Raw genomic sequence first — 16,692 nt, 5'->3', positions numbered from 1 at the left:
CAAAAGGAACCCAGGACAGTCTGTAAAAGCTATTATGCCTTAGTGTCCCTTATTTCTGTATTGGCCCTTCTGCATTCCTGCTAATCCCTTTCTCTAAATCAGAGGTGAGAGTGAGGGAAGAATTGTCTTCTCACCTACATTCCCCATTACCTCCTGGATGAATCTCATTTGATAAGCTCAATGTGTAAATCGCATTTAGTTTTTACACTGATGCTGATGAGTATGCTATACATCATGACTCAGTTCCTGTTGGAACTATTTACATCTTTTGGGTTTCTAGAATTCCAGTGTCCCCTCTAGTGTAGTGTACCACCAATTTGATTTAGGAAAGCTGAATGTAAACTTTTTCACTGAAGAAACCTATTTTTTAATTTCCTCTTTTAAAAAAGCAGCAGTGGTTGCGTTGCAAAAATGTATTATGTGTATTACACCAAGAATCTTCTTTCCCCCGAGAAGGAATCAGAAATATTGTTTGTATGGTGGTTGTATGCGACAGATCACTCAGGGAGTCCGAGTTGCTGTGGCAGCGTACAGCTTTAACATGAATGTTTTAGCCTGGAGTTATAGATAGTGATGCTAGAGACTCAACATTCTTTCCATCACACGGCTGACCAGGAACCTCTCCCACTTACCGCCTGCCATTGCTGTGTGATAGTAGAAGGATTTGCAGGTTGCTAATCAACCTGTTTGGCTGAGCTATGAACGCATCTTCCTTGGCCACCAAGTCCTGGGTGGGACTCGACCTTGGAGCTTATGACGGAGAAACGTTACACACTGTACCACAAAACCTCTTAATATTGGATACATACAGCAAGGCTATTCCCCCAGAATACTCCCCAAATGGTGGCATAAAATACGAGGGAATATATATTTGTCAGCAGATGGTGCAGATTCAGTATGTAGTCAGATCTCCTGTGCCCATCTGCTAGCATAATACTGTCTGTAAAACTGTCTGTAAAAGAGCTTTTCTATGAAGATTCTGGTTTCTTTTTCCTAGCGCCTCCAATTGACAGCTTAGTGCCTTAGGCTGTTTAGTAATTATCTCTTATTCTCAGTGTAGATAATCCCATGGTGCTTAGAAAATCATCCACTCCAAAGGTGTAAAATACCAAGTTGAAAATTAATTTGTGGTGTCAGAATAATGAATCCTCTGACTTAAGTTGTGATAGGCTAACAAGTTTTGCTTTAATTGCATTTTTTACTCAATTAGAAGCTTAAGTCGAGCTTCATTATTCAAGTGCCATCCATTTTGGCTCACCCTAGGAACTCTTGGGAAGAATATCCCCTGTTTTTAATGTTTGAGAGGTGTCTAGAAAATGACGCTCTTTGTTCAATCCATAACAACATCATGGAGGCCATATAATTATCCATAAGTATATGGATTTTCTTTCCAGCTGTGATGTGACAGATAATTCCTGGAGTATCAAAACAGTTACAAATGTTGGTGGCTGTACACTGAGCTTTGTGAAACTGCCATATTATTCTGTGCTCAGATTTACTATTCTTAGGTCCAATCCAAGATTTTCCGACTAAAACTGTTTCCGGGTTACCTCTTTCCAAAAAGACTGTGATGACAAAAATTATTTCTTGTCACCACATCACCACATTTGGAGACTGAGCATCATATCTCACACTGTTGTTATATTTCAAACCCTTGAATCCTCTGTCAGCAGGATAAAGATTTAGGTAAATTGCAATTACTGCTATAATTAGATTACATTTTCAATAATTCAGTGCCTGAGCAGTATATTACCAGATCATTTTTATGATTGCATACTTTTATATTGTAATGAATTAAAAGGCTGAAAACTGCTACGGAAAATAAAAGCCCATTTCAGTAAAACTACGGGTCAACACTGAAAGATTTACTGCAACAGGGTTTTGTAAAACAACTCCCACACGATTAATAAACTGTTATTGTTTGGATCTGTTTTGCAGAGAAGATACTTCCAATTACATGGGTTTTTATGGCGGACCATAGATCAAATCATAAATAGCCCAAGTCAATTCTTTCACCATATGTTAGTGGAGAAGAAAATAATGAGGAATAATGTTAAACAAAACTAACTTCTGACTTTCTCTCACTCACTTTTTAATTTATCTTCTTTATACTTTGTATTTCCCTGATTCATTTTTGATTTTGAGACATGTATTTTAGCAATTTGTTTGTTTGCAATGGTAGTCTGCTCTGTTCTGTCAATTGGAGCTGAGATCCTGTCTATGCAAAACTACATATACAGCATAGGAGCAAGGGTAGATTGCTTAGTAAAGTTACATTGAGCAAAGCTTTTAAAAGGAAGCTGTCCTTTTCTGTGGCTCCCAATTCTGGACAATGATAGATATTAATACGAGAAAGTCCTTAGCAAAGGTAGGTCATGTTTTCAGATACATTTATTCGTACTGTTCTCCTGTAAATAGCCTGATTGATATATTTATACTTTTAAGTGCCCCTGGGTAGATGGATGAGAAAATATTTTTCACTAGTTTGATTTATATATAATTTTCCATTCGTAACCTAATAGAAAACTAACGTTCTTATTGTACAGTATTTAACATCTTACTTTTGCACAGTGAATAGCAGAAGCAGTTACGTTTTCAGTTATTTATGTCCCTTTTTACTAGTCAATCATTCAGCTGATTTTGCTTGCAGCATTTTTCTCACATAAACCTGAACAGATTCAAATCTTTCAAGGGAGCATCAAAATCCTTTGCCTTGCTTTCAATTATGCATTTAGATCGATTTACTCATTGTAAACAAAGAATACTTTGTCCACAGGATGTTGTGTGAATTTAAAAAAAAAGACTTTTAAAATGTCATGTTGCCTTTCACAGCACAAGGTTGAAGCTACTTCAGTGCAACTCCCATTTTCTTTCTTTGATCTGGTGCAGCTAACTTGAGGATGACAGCAAAAGGGTAATACTGTTTAAACATTACTGCAAGAAAAATAATCGTCAGAGGAAAGAGTGAAAAACAGTTCCAGAATTCTATTTGAAGAAAATAAATATGTGTTTCAGAGAGTCTATTATGATTGCAGCATCCAGCAGACAGAGCTGTCTTTGTCCTGTTATGAAATATGAAGTGCACACTTCACCATGCATGAAATGTTAAAATAATCTGCTCTAATATTTTCTCTGATATCAGTTTCGAATTAGGTAGAACAAAATAATGTTACAATAGGTATGACTGTAAATCAGTCTTCATAAACTGAAAGTGACAATCAGTGGTTATATTAAGGCATATGCTTTTCCTTTTCAATATTTGTGCTTGTCATGTAGTTTGTAGCTTTTGATAGCTATCATGAAGGTGACTTATTGAAGTTCCTGACATAGAAGTCTTTTGAGGGAGTAAGATAATACGCACTTGGCTACTTGTAAGATTTGTGCAGTTCAAGTCAACTCAACAGCATTTAAGAAACCGCATGAAGGAAAAGTTTAATACTCTGAATTCTGTGTCAACAAGTCTGTCAGCTTCATAAGTATATGGATTTCATATTTGTCACATATGGCTGAAATACAAAAGCTACAAAGAATAAATTTGAAGGACAGCTTCTTGGATGTCACTCTCGGTTTAATGGAAAAGAAATCAAATGCAGAATGTAAACATATGATGGGTTCTATAGGTTTCATATTGAACACCATTAAATATTTTATTTTGTAGGTGCTGATGTTTGAAAATGTGTGATCGTGGTTAGAGTGCTTTTAAAAGACTAAAGACTTTTTTAAGGCTTAAAAAGTAAATGTTAGCAATCCAATTTAATAGTCTATTGTTTCTGCTTTAAAATTGCTAACATTTGTGAATGTAGGTTGAACGTATATCATTTTTTGAAAAATTTAAGTATCTCAATAATGATAAGTGGGATAATGAGTGATCATTTTTTAAAATTCTCAAATATTTAGTAAGTTCAAATGTTAAAGCTATTCAGATCATAGTTCAGCATAAGTTATATATTGCACACAACACACTGCTCTTTGAGGCATGAAATAGCATTTTACGTCACAATACAGCTTACAATTTCTTTCCTTTCTATTGAAGGACCAATACTCAGGCTTGGGCTTTATTTGCAGGATTGGAGTATTGACCACAATAGTCAACATTGTTTGTCGTTCCAGCTGTTGTTTCACATCTCTTCCCATTGTTTTACTTGTTTTATGCTATTTAGGAGTCCTTTAATGTGGCCTTCCTTGTGGATTAGTCATTGTTGTACTTGTCTGCAAGTTATTTGGTTGACCTATTCCATGTCCAAATGAATGTCTTGCCTATTACACAGTGTTCCCACAACTGAACTGACCCCATCTTCCTTCCTTCCTGATGTCTTCATTACTAATTCTATTTCTGTTTCCATCTGCTTTAACCATAGATCTTTGATAATTAACATACATTTATATATATTTATTCAGAAAGTGTTCACAATGAAGAAATCTGTGGTTCTGCATGTTTCTGCATTTCCATAATATTTGGCATTGGAAACTGGTAATCAGTTTTTATAAATGTCATTTTATAAATGTTATAAAATATGAATGAATTTTTGAAAATATTCAGTACTCAAAGGGTTAAAATCACTATTAATTGAGGATGTATTAGAAATTCAGTGGCGACTACTCGAGATTTACTCCGTTATGATTTTATCTTAAAATGAAAATATATATGTATAATACTTCTGGTGGTTATAATACAAAATTATTGCATTTTCTACTCCAAGATATAGGGTGGAATTTTATATCACCCCACCCCCCTTCATGAGCTTGCTGGCAGGCAAGGTGAGTGTAAAATCAGGTGTTGTGGCAGCAGTTCTGTGCCTGCTTAGTCTCCTCCAAGACAATTGAGGCCCTTAAGTAGCCAATTAATGGTCACTTAAGGATACCTTCCCACTGCCACCGGTATTTCACCTGATGGCCCTTTCCAGACTGAGGGGAGATCCCTCCTGTTCAGGAACCCTGAAATCCATGTAAAATTCTGGCCATAAATTCTTGACTGATAGTTATACTTGAGTTTTATCAAGATTTTGAGTTCACCAGTTTCAGATGAGTCTGGAGAAAAAGGGTAGAAAAGTTGCAGGAAAAGATTTCTTTCCACTTAGCATAAGCATCTGCTCTGATTGATATAGATGATATCTATCCACTGGAATATTCTGTCCTTGTAATCAAGAGGATAATATGAATGGGTTGATGAGAGTGGAATAAATTGCACAAAATTAATATAAATGTGTGTAAACCCTGATATTAATGTAGCATTGACAACAATAGTTGCACACAGGAATAAAAAAGAGCATTTACGATCCTTGTTTCTTAGACTGAAAAATTTTACTAAACTCTAAGTCATGAAAAATTGGATTCTATTATCTTCACACAAATACAGATATAAATATTTCACAGTTAGTGAAATACATTTAGGCTGATTTTAAGTTATGAAAAACTTATAATTTAATCACTACAGGTGCTTCTCAGTTACTAGATCTTTCACATTTCTGAAATAATGGCAACATTATATTGCTATCAGTGTAATGTACTTTGTGCAATCCAGATATATTGCTATAACCTTTCAAGCAGTTAAAATATCCTGATTGTAAGATAACTACTGTGCAAAATATTTGCATTAAAATATTTGACATGCCTTTATCAAATTTCCCTGCTATTGATCCATTTAAAATAAACAGGTTAACAACTCCGCTAAAATAGCAGAGAGAGAGCAACTTGGTATAAGCATGTTCTGTACTTGAACATTCATACTGTTCATATTAATTTCTGGGCTATATTCAATTACTGAGCAAACTCAAATGTTTGGACATAATTTTAATGTATAATCAATTAAAATTTTATTCCATGCTTTATTTTCATTCTACTTATTAATCAAGTCATCACATAAATAAGATCTTTGTGGCTTTACCGTTTCTAACTAAATAATCAATCTGCACTTCATTGGCTGTATAGTGCTTTGGGACATCCTGAGTTTGAGGCACAAATAAATGCTAGTCTTCTTTCTTTCTAATTAGCTTGGACTAAGAAATTTAAAATATTGTCCTTAATCTTTGGGTTAACAGAGATGCTAAAAGCTCAAGGCCCTAAATTCCAAAGGACATTTTGTTTAACTTCTGTGCAGTTTGGATTTGAATTGTGCAGTTTCTGTGTTCCTCTAAAATGCTTATGTATTGCCTGATTTATTTTAAAGGTTATGTATCATGCCTGGTCTATGTGTATAAATTTCTTAGATATTATGATATTTAGCAAAACTCATGGTCCCAATTTGATCCTTTCTCTGTATTGAGATAGCTGATCTTAAACAAGGCATCAGTAGGAATGGTGCAGTTGGCTTCTATATTGCTTGAGAGGAATGAATTAAATTTAAAAGGAGAAAATTTAGTTTTCCTGTTTCTTGTTATACAACAACAACTTGTGTTTATATAGCATCTTTAACTAGTAAATGTAGCAAGATATTTCACAGGGGATTTTCAAACAAAATTTGGCACTAGGCCACATAAGGCGGTAATAGGGCAGATGACCAAAAGCTTCGTTGGAGCAGTAGGTTTTAAGAAAATTCTTTAAGGTGGAAAGATAGGTAGCTGAGAGCTTTAGGAAGGGATTGCCAGAACTTAGTGCCTTGGAACCTAAAGACACATTTCCCAATGGTGCGGCCAGAGAGGTCAGAATTGAGAGCGCAGATAACTTGGCAGATTATAGGGTTGGAAGAGATTACAAAGATGGGAAAGAGGAAGGTTATGGAGGGATTTTAAAATAAGGATAAGAATTTTGAAGACATTACTTAAGAGGGAGCCAATGTAGGTCAACATACACAAGAGTAATGGATGAACAGACCTTGATATAAGCTAGGACACAGGCAGAGTTTGAATATCCTCAAGTTTATGGAAAATGGGAGGCCAGACAAGAATGCATTGGAATAGAAAGTCTAAAGGTAATTAAGACATGGGATAAGGGTTTCACCAATAGATGAGTTGAGGGAGAGGGCGAAATTGGGCTATGTTATGGAGGTGGAATTAGCAATCTTTGTAATGTTGCAAATCTGTGGACAGTTTGCATTTGTTTACCATCTTTAGTGTAGAAAGACATTCTGATAGGCTTCACAAAGAAAATAGACAAGGTAGGAGATAATGAGAGGTGGGCTATAATCTTGGTCAAAGAGATATGGCGGGATCTTCCGCACCCGCCCGCACCATGATCTTCTGGTCCTGCCATAAGTCAATGGACTTCTGGCTGGGACGCCACCTCACCTGTGGTGGGTCCCACTTGCGACGGGGGCAGAAAATCCCAACCATGGATTTTAAGGAGGGTCTTGAAGGACAGATAGGTTTAGTGAGAGAATTCTAGAGAATAAAGCCTAAGCAGCTGAAAACTTCAGTGGTGGGGAGAAGGGAGGAGGGATACACAAGCAGTAGAGGGATTTTACCAGTGAATACATGTTTGTAGCTGTCTGGTAAGGACAGTGTTAAGTTCAGCTTTGATGCCCTCTATGCCAACATTGGGTGTATAGCTCCCTTTAACAGATGACTATATCTGGTATATAGGACTGCTGGCAGCTGTATTATTTTAATCTAAGATAAGTCATTATCTTAAAAAAAGACAGGAGAATATTGGGGAACGTAAATAAAATGCATTTATCAAGCTCCATTTGCAGAGCTTAAGTGCAACAACATGCCACACTTGTATGGTTATTTTGACATTATTTTATCCAAATTTATTCACCCTTTGTATATAGGTAATATGTCTGGTCCATTTAAAGTTGTGACTGCCAATGGCATTGATATTTGCAATGTTTTAAGCTTACTTAGAGCCATAGCACTTAATACTTCAGTGCCCTGGAGTTGCTTAAATATTGTCTGTGATGTACAAGAAGTGGGAAGAAAACTTGCCTCATTTTAATTTAATAGGCTAATTTGCATCCAAATTAGGAGTGTGATGGAATACTCTCCATTTGCTAACAACACTCATGAAGCTGGACACCATTTAAGACAAAGCAGCTGCTTGATTGGCACCCCATCCACCACCTTAAACATTCACTCCCTCCACCACTGACGCTCAGTGGCAGCAGTGTGTATCATCTACAAGATGTACTGCAGGAACTCATCAACCCTCCTTAGACAGCACCTTCCAAATCCACGACCTGTGTCACCTAGAAGGACGCAGACAACATTTGCATGGGAGCACCACCATCTGCAAGTTCCCCCACAAGACACACACCACCCTGACTTGGAAATATATCACCATTCCTTCACTGCCACTGAGTCAAAATCCTGGAACTTCCTTCCTAACAGCTGTGGATGTACCTACACCACTTAGGCTACAGCAGTTCGTCACCACCTTCTCAAGGGCAATTAGGGATAGATAAAAACTGCTGGCCCAGCTAGCGACACACACATCCTGTGAAAGAATAAAGAAAAACGTCCCACTGCATGGAATATAGATTCCCATGTGCAATAGTCAGGGATAAAACCCAGGGATTCAGATCAGTAGGTCTGTACCCCCTTAATGTTGGCCTTGGATCACCAGGGTATTCCTTATGGTGGAGTCTGCCTTGCCCCTGCAATAGTACAAACCTGATGGTGTAATTCTAATGAGCTGGGAGAAGCTGTTCTCAGTCTCCTGCCTCCTTTCTGTGGGCACCCAAAATGATAGAGTTACAGCTTGCTCCCAGAACCTTCCACTTGACATGCACAGAGACTTCGAGTGCAGGCTGAAGAGTTAAGATGTGTGTTGCTCTGAAAATGGTTTCCCCCTTCTCCTGCCCTTTCTTCACAAATATTTTGATTCAATTGCTATCTTGGTGCTGCCCATCTCCAACAGCGCTAGATTGATCAGACTTACAGCTTCAAACTGTAAATTACCTGGCCGTACCACCAGTGTATGGCTCCACCATGGTAGCCCAATGCTGGGGGTTCTCAAAGGCTATTTTAATTGCCCAGAGCTGGAAGTCTGGATGATCCAGGAGCTGGACTGGAGCAGCGCACTAAAATCCCTGGGCCGGGATTTTCCGGTCCCGTTATGGCGGGACTCGCTGCAGGAGATTTAGCTGCCCAGCCAAAAGTCCATTGACTTTCATCAGGACTGGACGATCCTCGAATATACTGTTCATTATGTCTAAACTGAGATTTGTTAAAGAGAATTCTTATTTTTTATTGAAAACAATACCATTATCCTACCTTGTCACCATGGAGTAATGAGAGGGTGTTTTTAGCTGATTTAACTACTAGGTGACACAGAGTGCAATTATAGAAATATTTGAAATTTACAGCCAATAAATTCTATCTATAGTCAAATCTATTCTAAATTTACAAGATGTTGAATAATGTTTAGAAATTAGAAGCAGGGGTAATTTCTACATTTATTTCACAATTAAGATACAGATGTAGTATGGAAATGGTAATGATACATATTGAAGTTTTTGTTCCAAATATTTATGTCATTCATATTCATGGAGCCATTGCCAGCTTCATCTAAACACTGCTGCTTATATCTCAATATAATACCAAAATCAGTAACACTCTGAATAGTTAGGTGTACACAAAAATATTATAGAGAAAGTGAAAGTTGGGCAACAGTTTCCATTAGAATTGGAAGCAAAACATGATTGAATAGTTGCAATGAGAAAATGTAGAACCAGTTATGCAAATGAAATATTGGCAGATTGTTGAAGGGCTTTTCGTGTGATGCACATTGACACTTAACACCACATTTTTCTTTAAGTTAACAGCTTCCATTTTTCATTATTTTAACAAGGTTAATCATTTTTGTTTACAGATCCTTTCGAAGTATGTATGGTGTCAAACTTTGTCTTCCTAAATTAACTTGACAAAATATATATTTAAGATACAGGACTGTTTGAAATCTGTGTTCTGCTTTATACAGGGGAACACCTGTTTAACAGGCAGCCTAGGCCACAGTCATGGAACTCCTAAAGGATGGCTGCTGGCTTCCTGTGGCAGAATTAGACCTTTTCCCCGCCTTTCTGCTTTAACCATTTTGTCTATCCAAATTCTTCAGTGTACAAATCTGTGTCATTAGGGCTTTGCTTTCTGTTTATGAGCAATTATTGCATCTTTCATCCTTAAGTTGGCTTATTCTATTTTCAATGACTTTTTTGCACGATGATTTTTTTTTGCACTGGGCATTGCTTACTCTTTCTCTTTCAGCTCATAGTAGAACATTTTAGTGCAAAGTATGTGGAGTGATAAATGGAGCCACCTTTTCGTTGAAGTATGAAAATAATTAGATTTCGATCTAACTTTTAATTTATTGCCTGCTGTTGTTAGGGCTTCAAAGGACAACAAGAATGGAGAGAAGCTGGAGCTGACAATTTCCAACATAAACGCAGATGTACTGGAAATGCTGCTGGAGTTTGTTTATACTGGTTCACTCATCATCAATTCTGGAAATGCAAAAACGCTGCTAGAAGCTGCCAGTAAATTCCAGTTCCGAACTTTCTGCAAAGTTTGTGTTTCATTTCTAGGTAAGTAAATTAACCATACATGCATAACTAAATACATGCGGTAATTATTTTTGTGCAGTATACAAAAATTTTACATGGTCGCTGTGGCTGAACAATTTTGAGTGATAACTGAACCATGCTGACTAAGATGGTTCCAGGTTCACATCGGATGTTCAAGTTGAATAATATATACCCTGCTGCTCCATGACAGGGGTACTACGTAGGAACATAAAAGCAATAGGCTATCGATCCTGTTCTGCCATTCAGTTAGATCATGGCTGATCTGTATCTGAATTCCATCAATACACCTTGGTTCTGTAATCCTAATACTCTTGTCTAACAGTAATCAATGGCAGTTTTGACATCTAGCCTCAACCGTTTTTTGTTGATGGGGAGCGCTTTCCAGATTTCAATTGCTATAATAAGCCTCTGCACACTCGGTTTAAATGAAGGAATATGGGCCCAGGTTCCAGTTTTAGACCTCTAGCCAGTGCTTTCTGCTGAAAGCATATTGTTTGGATATCGGACCAATAGAAACTCCCACTTGTCCGTGATGTCATCGATAGTTTGTTTGGGAGAAGTACTGCAGTTCCTCCAAAGTAAGGTTTCAAGATCCTCAAGAGGAGTTATGGATGAGGTAAAGGTAGACCAAGAGTAGAAGCTTTAAACTAGGGAAAGACCAATTTTACTATGCTGAGACGTGTTTTGACAGAAGTGGACTGGAGACAGCAACATGAAGGTAAGTCAGTGTCAGACTATTGGGAGGCATTCAAAGGTGAGCTAATAGGGGTTCAGAACAAATGTGTTCCTGCAAAGAAAGAAGGTGTGACTCCCAAATTCAGTTTCCCCTCGATGTCAAAGAGCATACAGAGTAGGAAAGAAAGCTTATGTTGAATGCCAAAAGCTCAATACTGTAGAAAAGCTAGAAGAGTATGGAAAGTGCAGGGGTGAAATTAAAAAGGGAATTAGGAAAGAATAGAGAGGGCATGAAAAAATATTGGCAAGTAAGGTCAAGGAAAACACAAAGAATGTTTTATTAGTATGTAAAAAGCAGGAGGATAACTATGGAAAGGGTAGGAACAATCAGAGATGAAAAAGGTTACTTGTGTAAGGAGACTGGGGCCTTAGGCAGGTTCTTAATGAATACTTTGCACCTGTTTTTACAAAAGAGAGGGACAAAGAGAATATTGTAGCTGAAGTGGAAGAGTGTGAAATATTAGATAGGGAGGGAATGTTTAGGTGTTTGGCATTTTTGAAAATGGATAGATCAGTAGACCTGGATGAAATGTATCCCAGTTTGGTAAGTCAAGCTAGGAAAGAATTAGCAGAAGTTCGGACCATCATTTTCCAATTCTTTTTTTGAATGGTGCCAGAGGACTGTTAATATTGTATTGTAGATGCTGAAAGGATGTTTCCCCTTGTGGGGGAGGCTATAGCTGGGGGACATAGTTTAAATAATTAGTTTAAGATAGTTTAAAAGTAAGGGGTCTCCTATTTAGGATGGAATTGAGGAGAAATCTTTTCTCCAGAGATTCATGTCTGTGGAAACCCCTTCCTCAGAGAGTGGTGGAGGCTGGGTCACTGAATATTTTTAAGACTGAATTAGATAGATTTGTGATTGACAAGGGAGTCAAAGTGTATTGGGGTAGGAAGGAAAGTGGAGTTGAGGCACAATCAGATCAGCCACAATCTTATTGAATGGCGGAGCAGGCCTGAGGGGCTAAATGGCCTATTCCTGCTTCTAATTTGTATGTTCATATGTTACCTGTCTTTAAAACTGGAGGAAGGCATTGCCCAAGTAATTACAGGCCTGTCTGCCTAATCTCAGTGGTGGTCAAATTATTGGAAATACTTCTGAGAAACCATATAAATTAGCACAGATTAATTGAGAATAGTTAGCATGGATTTGTTAAGGGATGGTCCCAATGGCTAATTTGATAGGATTTTTTGAGGTAGTAACAAGGAAGGTTGATGAGGGTAATGTGTTTGATGTAGTCAACAAGGATTTTAGCATGGCTTTTGGCAAGGTCCCAAACTGCAAATTGGTCAGAAAATTAAAGAGACCCAAGAAAATCTTGAGATCCAAGGGGAAGTGTCAAGTTGGATCCAAAATTGGCTCAATGGCAGGAAGCAAAGCGTTATGGTTGACAAGGTTTTTGTGACTGGAAGGCTATTGCCAGTGGGGTACTGCAGGATTCAGTACTCCCACTGTTTATTTATCAGTGATATAGATTTAAATGTAAGATGCATGGTTAAGGAGTTTGTGATTGATATGAAAATTGCCCATGTAGTTGGTAGGAAGAATGCTGTAGACTGTAGGAAGATATCAATGGACTGGTCAGGTGGGAAGAAAAATGACAAGTGGAATTCAGTCTGGAGAAGTGTGAGATAATACATTCGGGGAGGACAAACAAAGCAAGAGAATACAGAATGCATGGATTCTGAAAAGTGTAGAAGGACAAAGAAAGATTGGAGTGCATATCCACAGATTTGTGAAGGTGGCTAGACAGGTAGATAAAGTGGCTAAAGAAGGCATGCAGGATATTTCACTAGCTGTGGCCCCAAGTATAGGAGCAAGGAGGTTAATCTGGAAATGGATAAAACACTTGTTACACCACAGCTAGAGTATAATGGTACAGTTCTAGACTTGAATTACAAGAAGAATTTGATCGCACTGGAGAGTATACAGAGGAGGTTTACGAGGATGTTGCCAGGAATGGGGAGTTTTAGCTCTGAGGAAAGATTGGATAGGCTGGGGTGGTTTTCTTTAGAGCAGAGGATGCTGAGGGGAGATTCAATTGACATGTATAAAATTCTGAGGGGTTCAGATAGAGTAGAGAGGAAAGACCAATTTCTGTTAGCAGATAGACCAATAACCAGAGAGCATAGATTTAAAGTCATTAGTAGAAGGATTAAGGCCGTGTTGAGGAGTAATTGTTTCAGTCAGAGGGTGGCAGGGGTCTGGAACTCACTCCCTGAAAAAAGTGGCAAAAGTAGAAACCTCATTATATTTAAAAACATTTCGTTATGCCCTGTAACCAATGGAGCTACAGGCCACAAGCTGAAAGTGGGATTAGGCTGAATAACACTTTTTCAGCCGGCATGGACATAATGGACCAAATGTTCTCCCTCTTTCTATGTTTCTTTCTAAGAGAGATGGAGAGATGGTGCAAACTGGCAAAAAAAAAAGATAAGGGAGTCGCTAACAGAGCGACAGTGAAAGATTTTAATGATACATGTTGGATCAACTTGCTGGACTGTGTCAGATACCACAGTGGTAAATAGCACAGTAGAAAACAAAATATTAAAGCCCTTGCAACCTTAGTGTCATATTTGACTCCGAGATGAGCTTCTGGTCACTGAATCACAGGATCAGCAATGCTCCACCTCAGTAATCGCCCACTTTTGTCCCTGCCTTGGCTCATTTGCTCCTGCAACCCTCATTCATGCCTTTGTTATCTATAGCCTTGACTATTCTAACTCAGTCTGGTTGGCCTCCCACATTCAACCCTCTATCATCTTCATCCACCGTCCAAAATTCTGGTGCCCCTGTCCTAACTTACTCCAAGTTCCAATCTCCTATCACCACTTTGCTTGCTGAGCTACATTGGCTCTCAGTCAGACAACATTTTGGTTTTAAAATTATCATCCTTGTTTTCAAATCTCTCCATGCCCCCTCCTCCCTACCTCTGTAATTTGTTCCAGTCCCCAACCCTCTGAGACATCTGTGTTCATCTAATTTTGGCCCTTCAAGCCAAAGTCACCGATTTTAATCGTTTCATCATTGGTGGCAAAGCCTTCAGTTGCCTGGGCCCTAAGCTCTGGAATTCCCTTCCTACACCTCTCCACTTTGCTTTCCTCCTTTAAGATACAGTACTCCTTAAAACCCTACCTCTTTGACCAAGCTTTTGGTCATCTGACCTAATATCTCATTATCTGGCTCAGTGTCATCTTTCGTTTCAAAATGATGCTGTGAAGCATCTTAGGATTTTTTATTACGTTAAAGGCTTCATATAAATATAAGTTGTTGGTGGTGTTGTTTTCTCAGTGTGCTTGTTACAAATTCTGCCTGTTACAATTGTACAGTTGAGCTGCTGCTTATGAAAACAATGAAAGCACACCAGTTACCAATCTGTTATATTTCACTGACAATCAATTGCTGTCTGATTTTTCTGAAGAGGGAAGGCCTGCAAAGTGAACAACTCATGGCCCTTAGATTCTGAATCAGAAAAGCTACTAATTTTTGGGTTAGAGTTGTAACTTTTTTTTTGAAAGATCAATGCCTGTGTTCCATGCTTTATTTTATTTAAACATTCAGAGCTGTGGTTTGTCGCTGGCAAGGCCAGCAATTTTTACCCATTCCTGATGGTTCATGAGAGAAGGTAGTGGTGAACCACCTTCCTGAACTGCTATGGTCTGTGTGATGACAGTGGTGTAGAGAGTTGCAGGAATTGATCCAGCTGCAGTGAAGGAATATTTCCATGTCAAGGTGGTGTGTGACTTGGAGAGTAACTTGGAGGTGGTGGTGTTCCCATGCACCTACTGCCCTACTTATTGTAGATGGTAGAATTTGCAGGTTTGAGAGGTGCTGTTGAAGGAGGCTTGGCGAGTTGCTGCAGTGCACCTTCTAGATAGTACATTCTGCACCCACATGGCCTGAATAGTGCAAGGAGTGAAAGTTTAAGATGGTGGATGGGATGCCAATAAAGTGGGCTACAGTGTCCTGGGTGGTGTCTGACTTCTTGAGTGTAGTTGGAGCTACACACATCCAGACATGTGGAGAATATTTCATCACACTCCTGACTTGTGGCTTATAGATAGTGGAAAAGCTTTGGGAATTCCCATCCTCTGACCTACTCTTGTACCCATGGTATGATGGTATTGCTGTTAAATGTAAAAGTGAGGTGGTTAGACACTTCCTTGTTGGAGATGATCATTTTCTGGCACTTTCATGGCATGGATGTTACTTGCCACTTATCAGTACAAGCCTGAATGTTGTCCAGGTCTTGCTGCATGTGAAAACAGACTGCTTCAGTATCTGAGGAATGGTGAATGGTACTGAACATTGTGCAATCATCAGTGAACATCCCCACCTCCCACCTTATGATGGAGGAGTTGAAGCAGTTGAAGGTAGCTAGGACACTGCCCTGAGGAACTCTTACAGCAATGTCCTAGAGGCTGAGTTGATTGGCCTCCAACAATCAAAACCATCATTCTTTGAGCTAGAACAGACGAATATATGAATTAGGAGCAGGAATAGGCCACTTGGCCCTTCGAGCCTGCTCCACCATTCAATAAGATCATGGCTGATCTGATTGTAACCTCAACTCCACATTCCTAACTACTCTTGATAATCTTTCACCCCCTTGCTTATCAAGAATCCAAGTGCCTCTTAAAAATATTCAAAGACTCTGCTTCTACCATCTTTTGAGGAAGAATTCCAAAGACACTCAGTCCTATGAGAGAAAAAAAATTCTCCTCATCGCTGTCCTAAATTGGTGACCCCTTATTTTTAAACAGCAGCCCCTATAATAGATTCTCCCACAAGAGGAAACATCCTCCCCACATCAACCGTGTCAAGAACCTCTCAGGATCTTATATGTTTCAATCAAGATGCCTCTTACTCTTCTAAACTCCACAGATACAAGGCTAGCCTGTCCAGTCTTTCCTCATATGACAACTCACCCAATCCAGGTATTAATTTAGTAAACCTTCTCTGAACTACTTCCAATGCATTTACATCCTTCCTTAAATAAGGAGACCAATGCTATACACAGTACTCCAGATGTGGTCTCACCAATGCCCTGTGTAATTGAATTATAACCTCTCTACTTTTGTATTCAATTCCCTTCGCAATAAATGATAATTCTATTAGCTTTCCTAATTACTTTCTGTACCTGCATACTAACCTTCTGTGATTCTAGGGCACCAGGATTCCAAAACCCTGCTTCATCTTGCAGCTCTGCAATCTCTCACAATTTTGATAATATGCATCTTTTTTATTTTTCCTGCCAAAATGGACAATTTCACAATGGACTTCAATTTTGCTGGAGCTCCTTGGTGCCACAAATGTTGTCTTGATGCCATGGGCAATAATTCTCAACTCACCTCTTTTGTACATGTTTGGTGATGAGGTCTGGAGATGAGTGGTTGTGGCAGAACCCAAATTAAGCATCAGTGAGCAAGTTATTAGTAAGTGTTGCTTGCTAGCATTGTCGGTGACAGTTTGTTGATGGTCGAGAGTAGGCTGATTTGGT

At 38.6% G+C, this 16,692-nt stretch overlaps 1 protein-coding gene across 2 annotated transcripts in view; it reads left to right on the top strand.

Annotated features, from left to right (window-relative positions):
* Positions 1-16,692, top strand: part of LOC121277683 (kelch-like protein 29) — a 515,535-nt gene that overhangs the window by 393,795 nt on the left and 105,048 nt on the right. For both annotated transcript variants that reach the window (XM_041187306.1, XM_041187307.1), the window contains exon 7: positions 10,260-10,456. In XM_041187306.1, the coding sequence (XP_041043240.1) occupies positions 10,260-10,456 (197 nt within the window). The remainder of the gene's footprint in view (positions 1-10,259; positions 10,457-16,692) is intronic.

The sequence above is a fragment of the Carcharodon carcharias genome, chromosome 5, assembly GCF_017639515.1.
Source record: "Carcharodon carcharias isolate sCarCar2 chromosome 5, sCarCar2.pri, whole genome shotgun sequence".
Taxonomy (NCBI): domain Eukaryota; kingdom Metazoa; phylum Chordata; class Chondrichthyes; order Lamniformes; family Lamnidae; genus Carcharodon; species Carcharodon carcharias.
The sequence above is the reverse complement of the archived record's forward strand: the minus strand, read 5'-3'. Positions and strand labels throughout refer to the sequence as shown.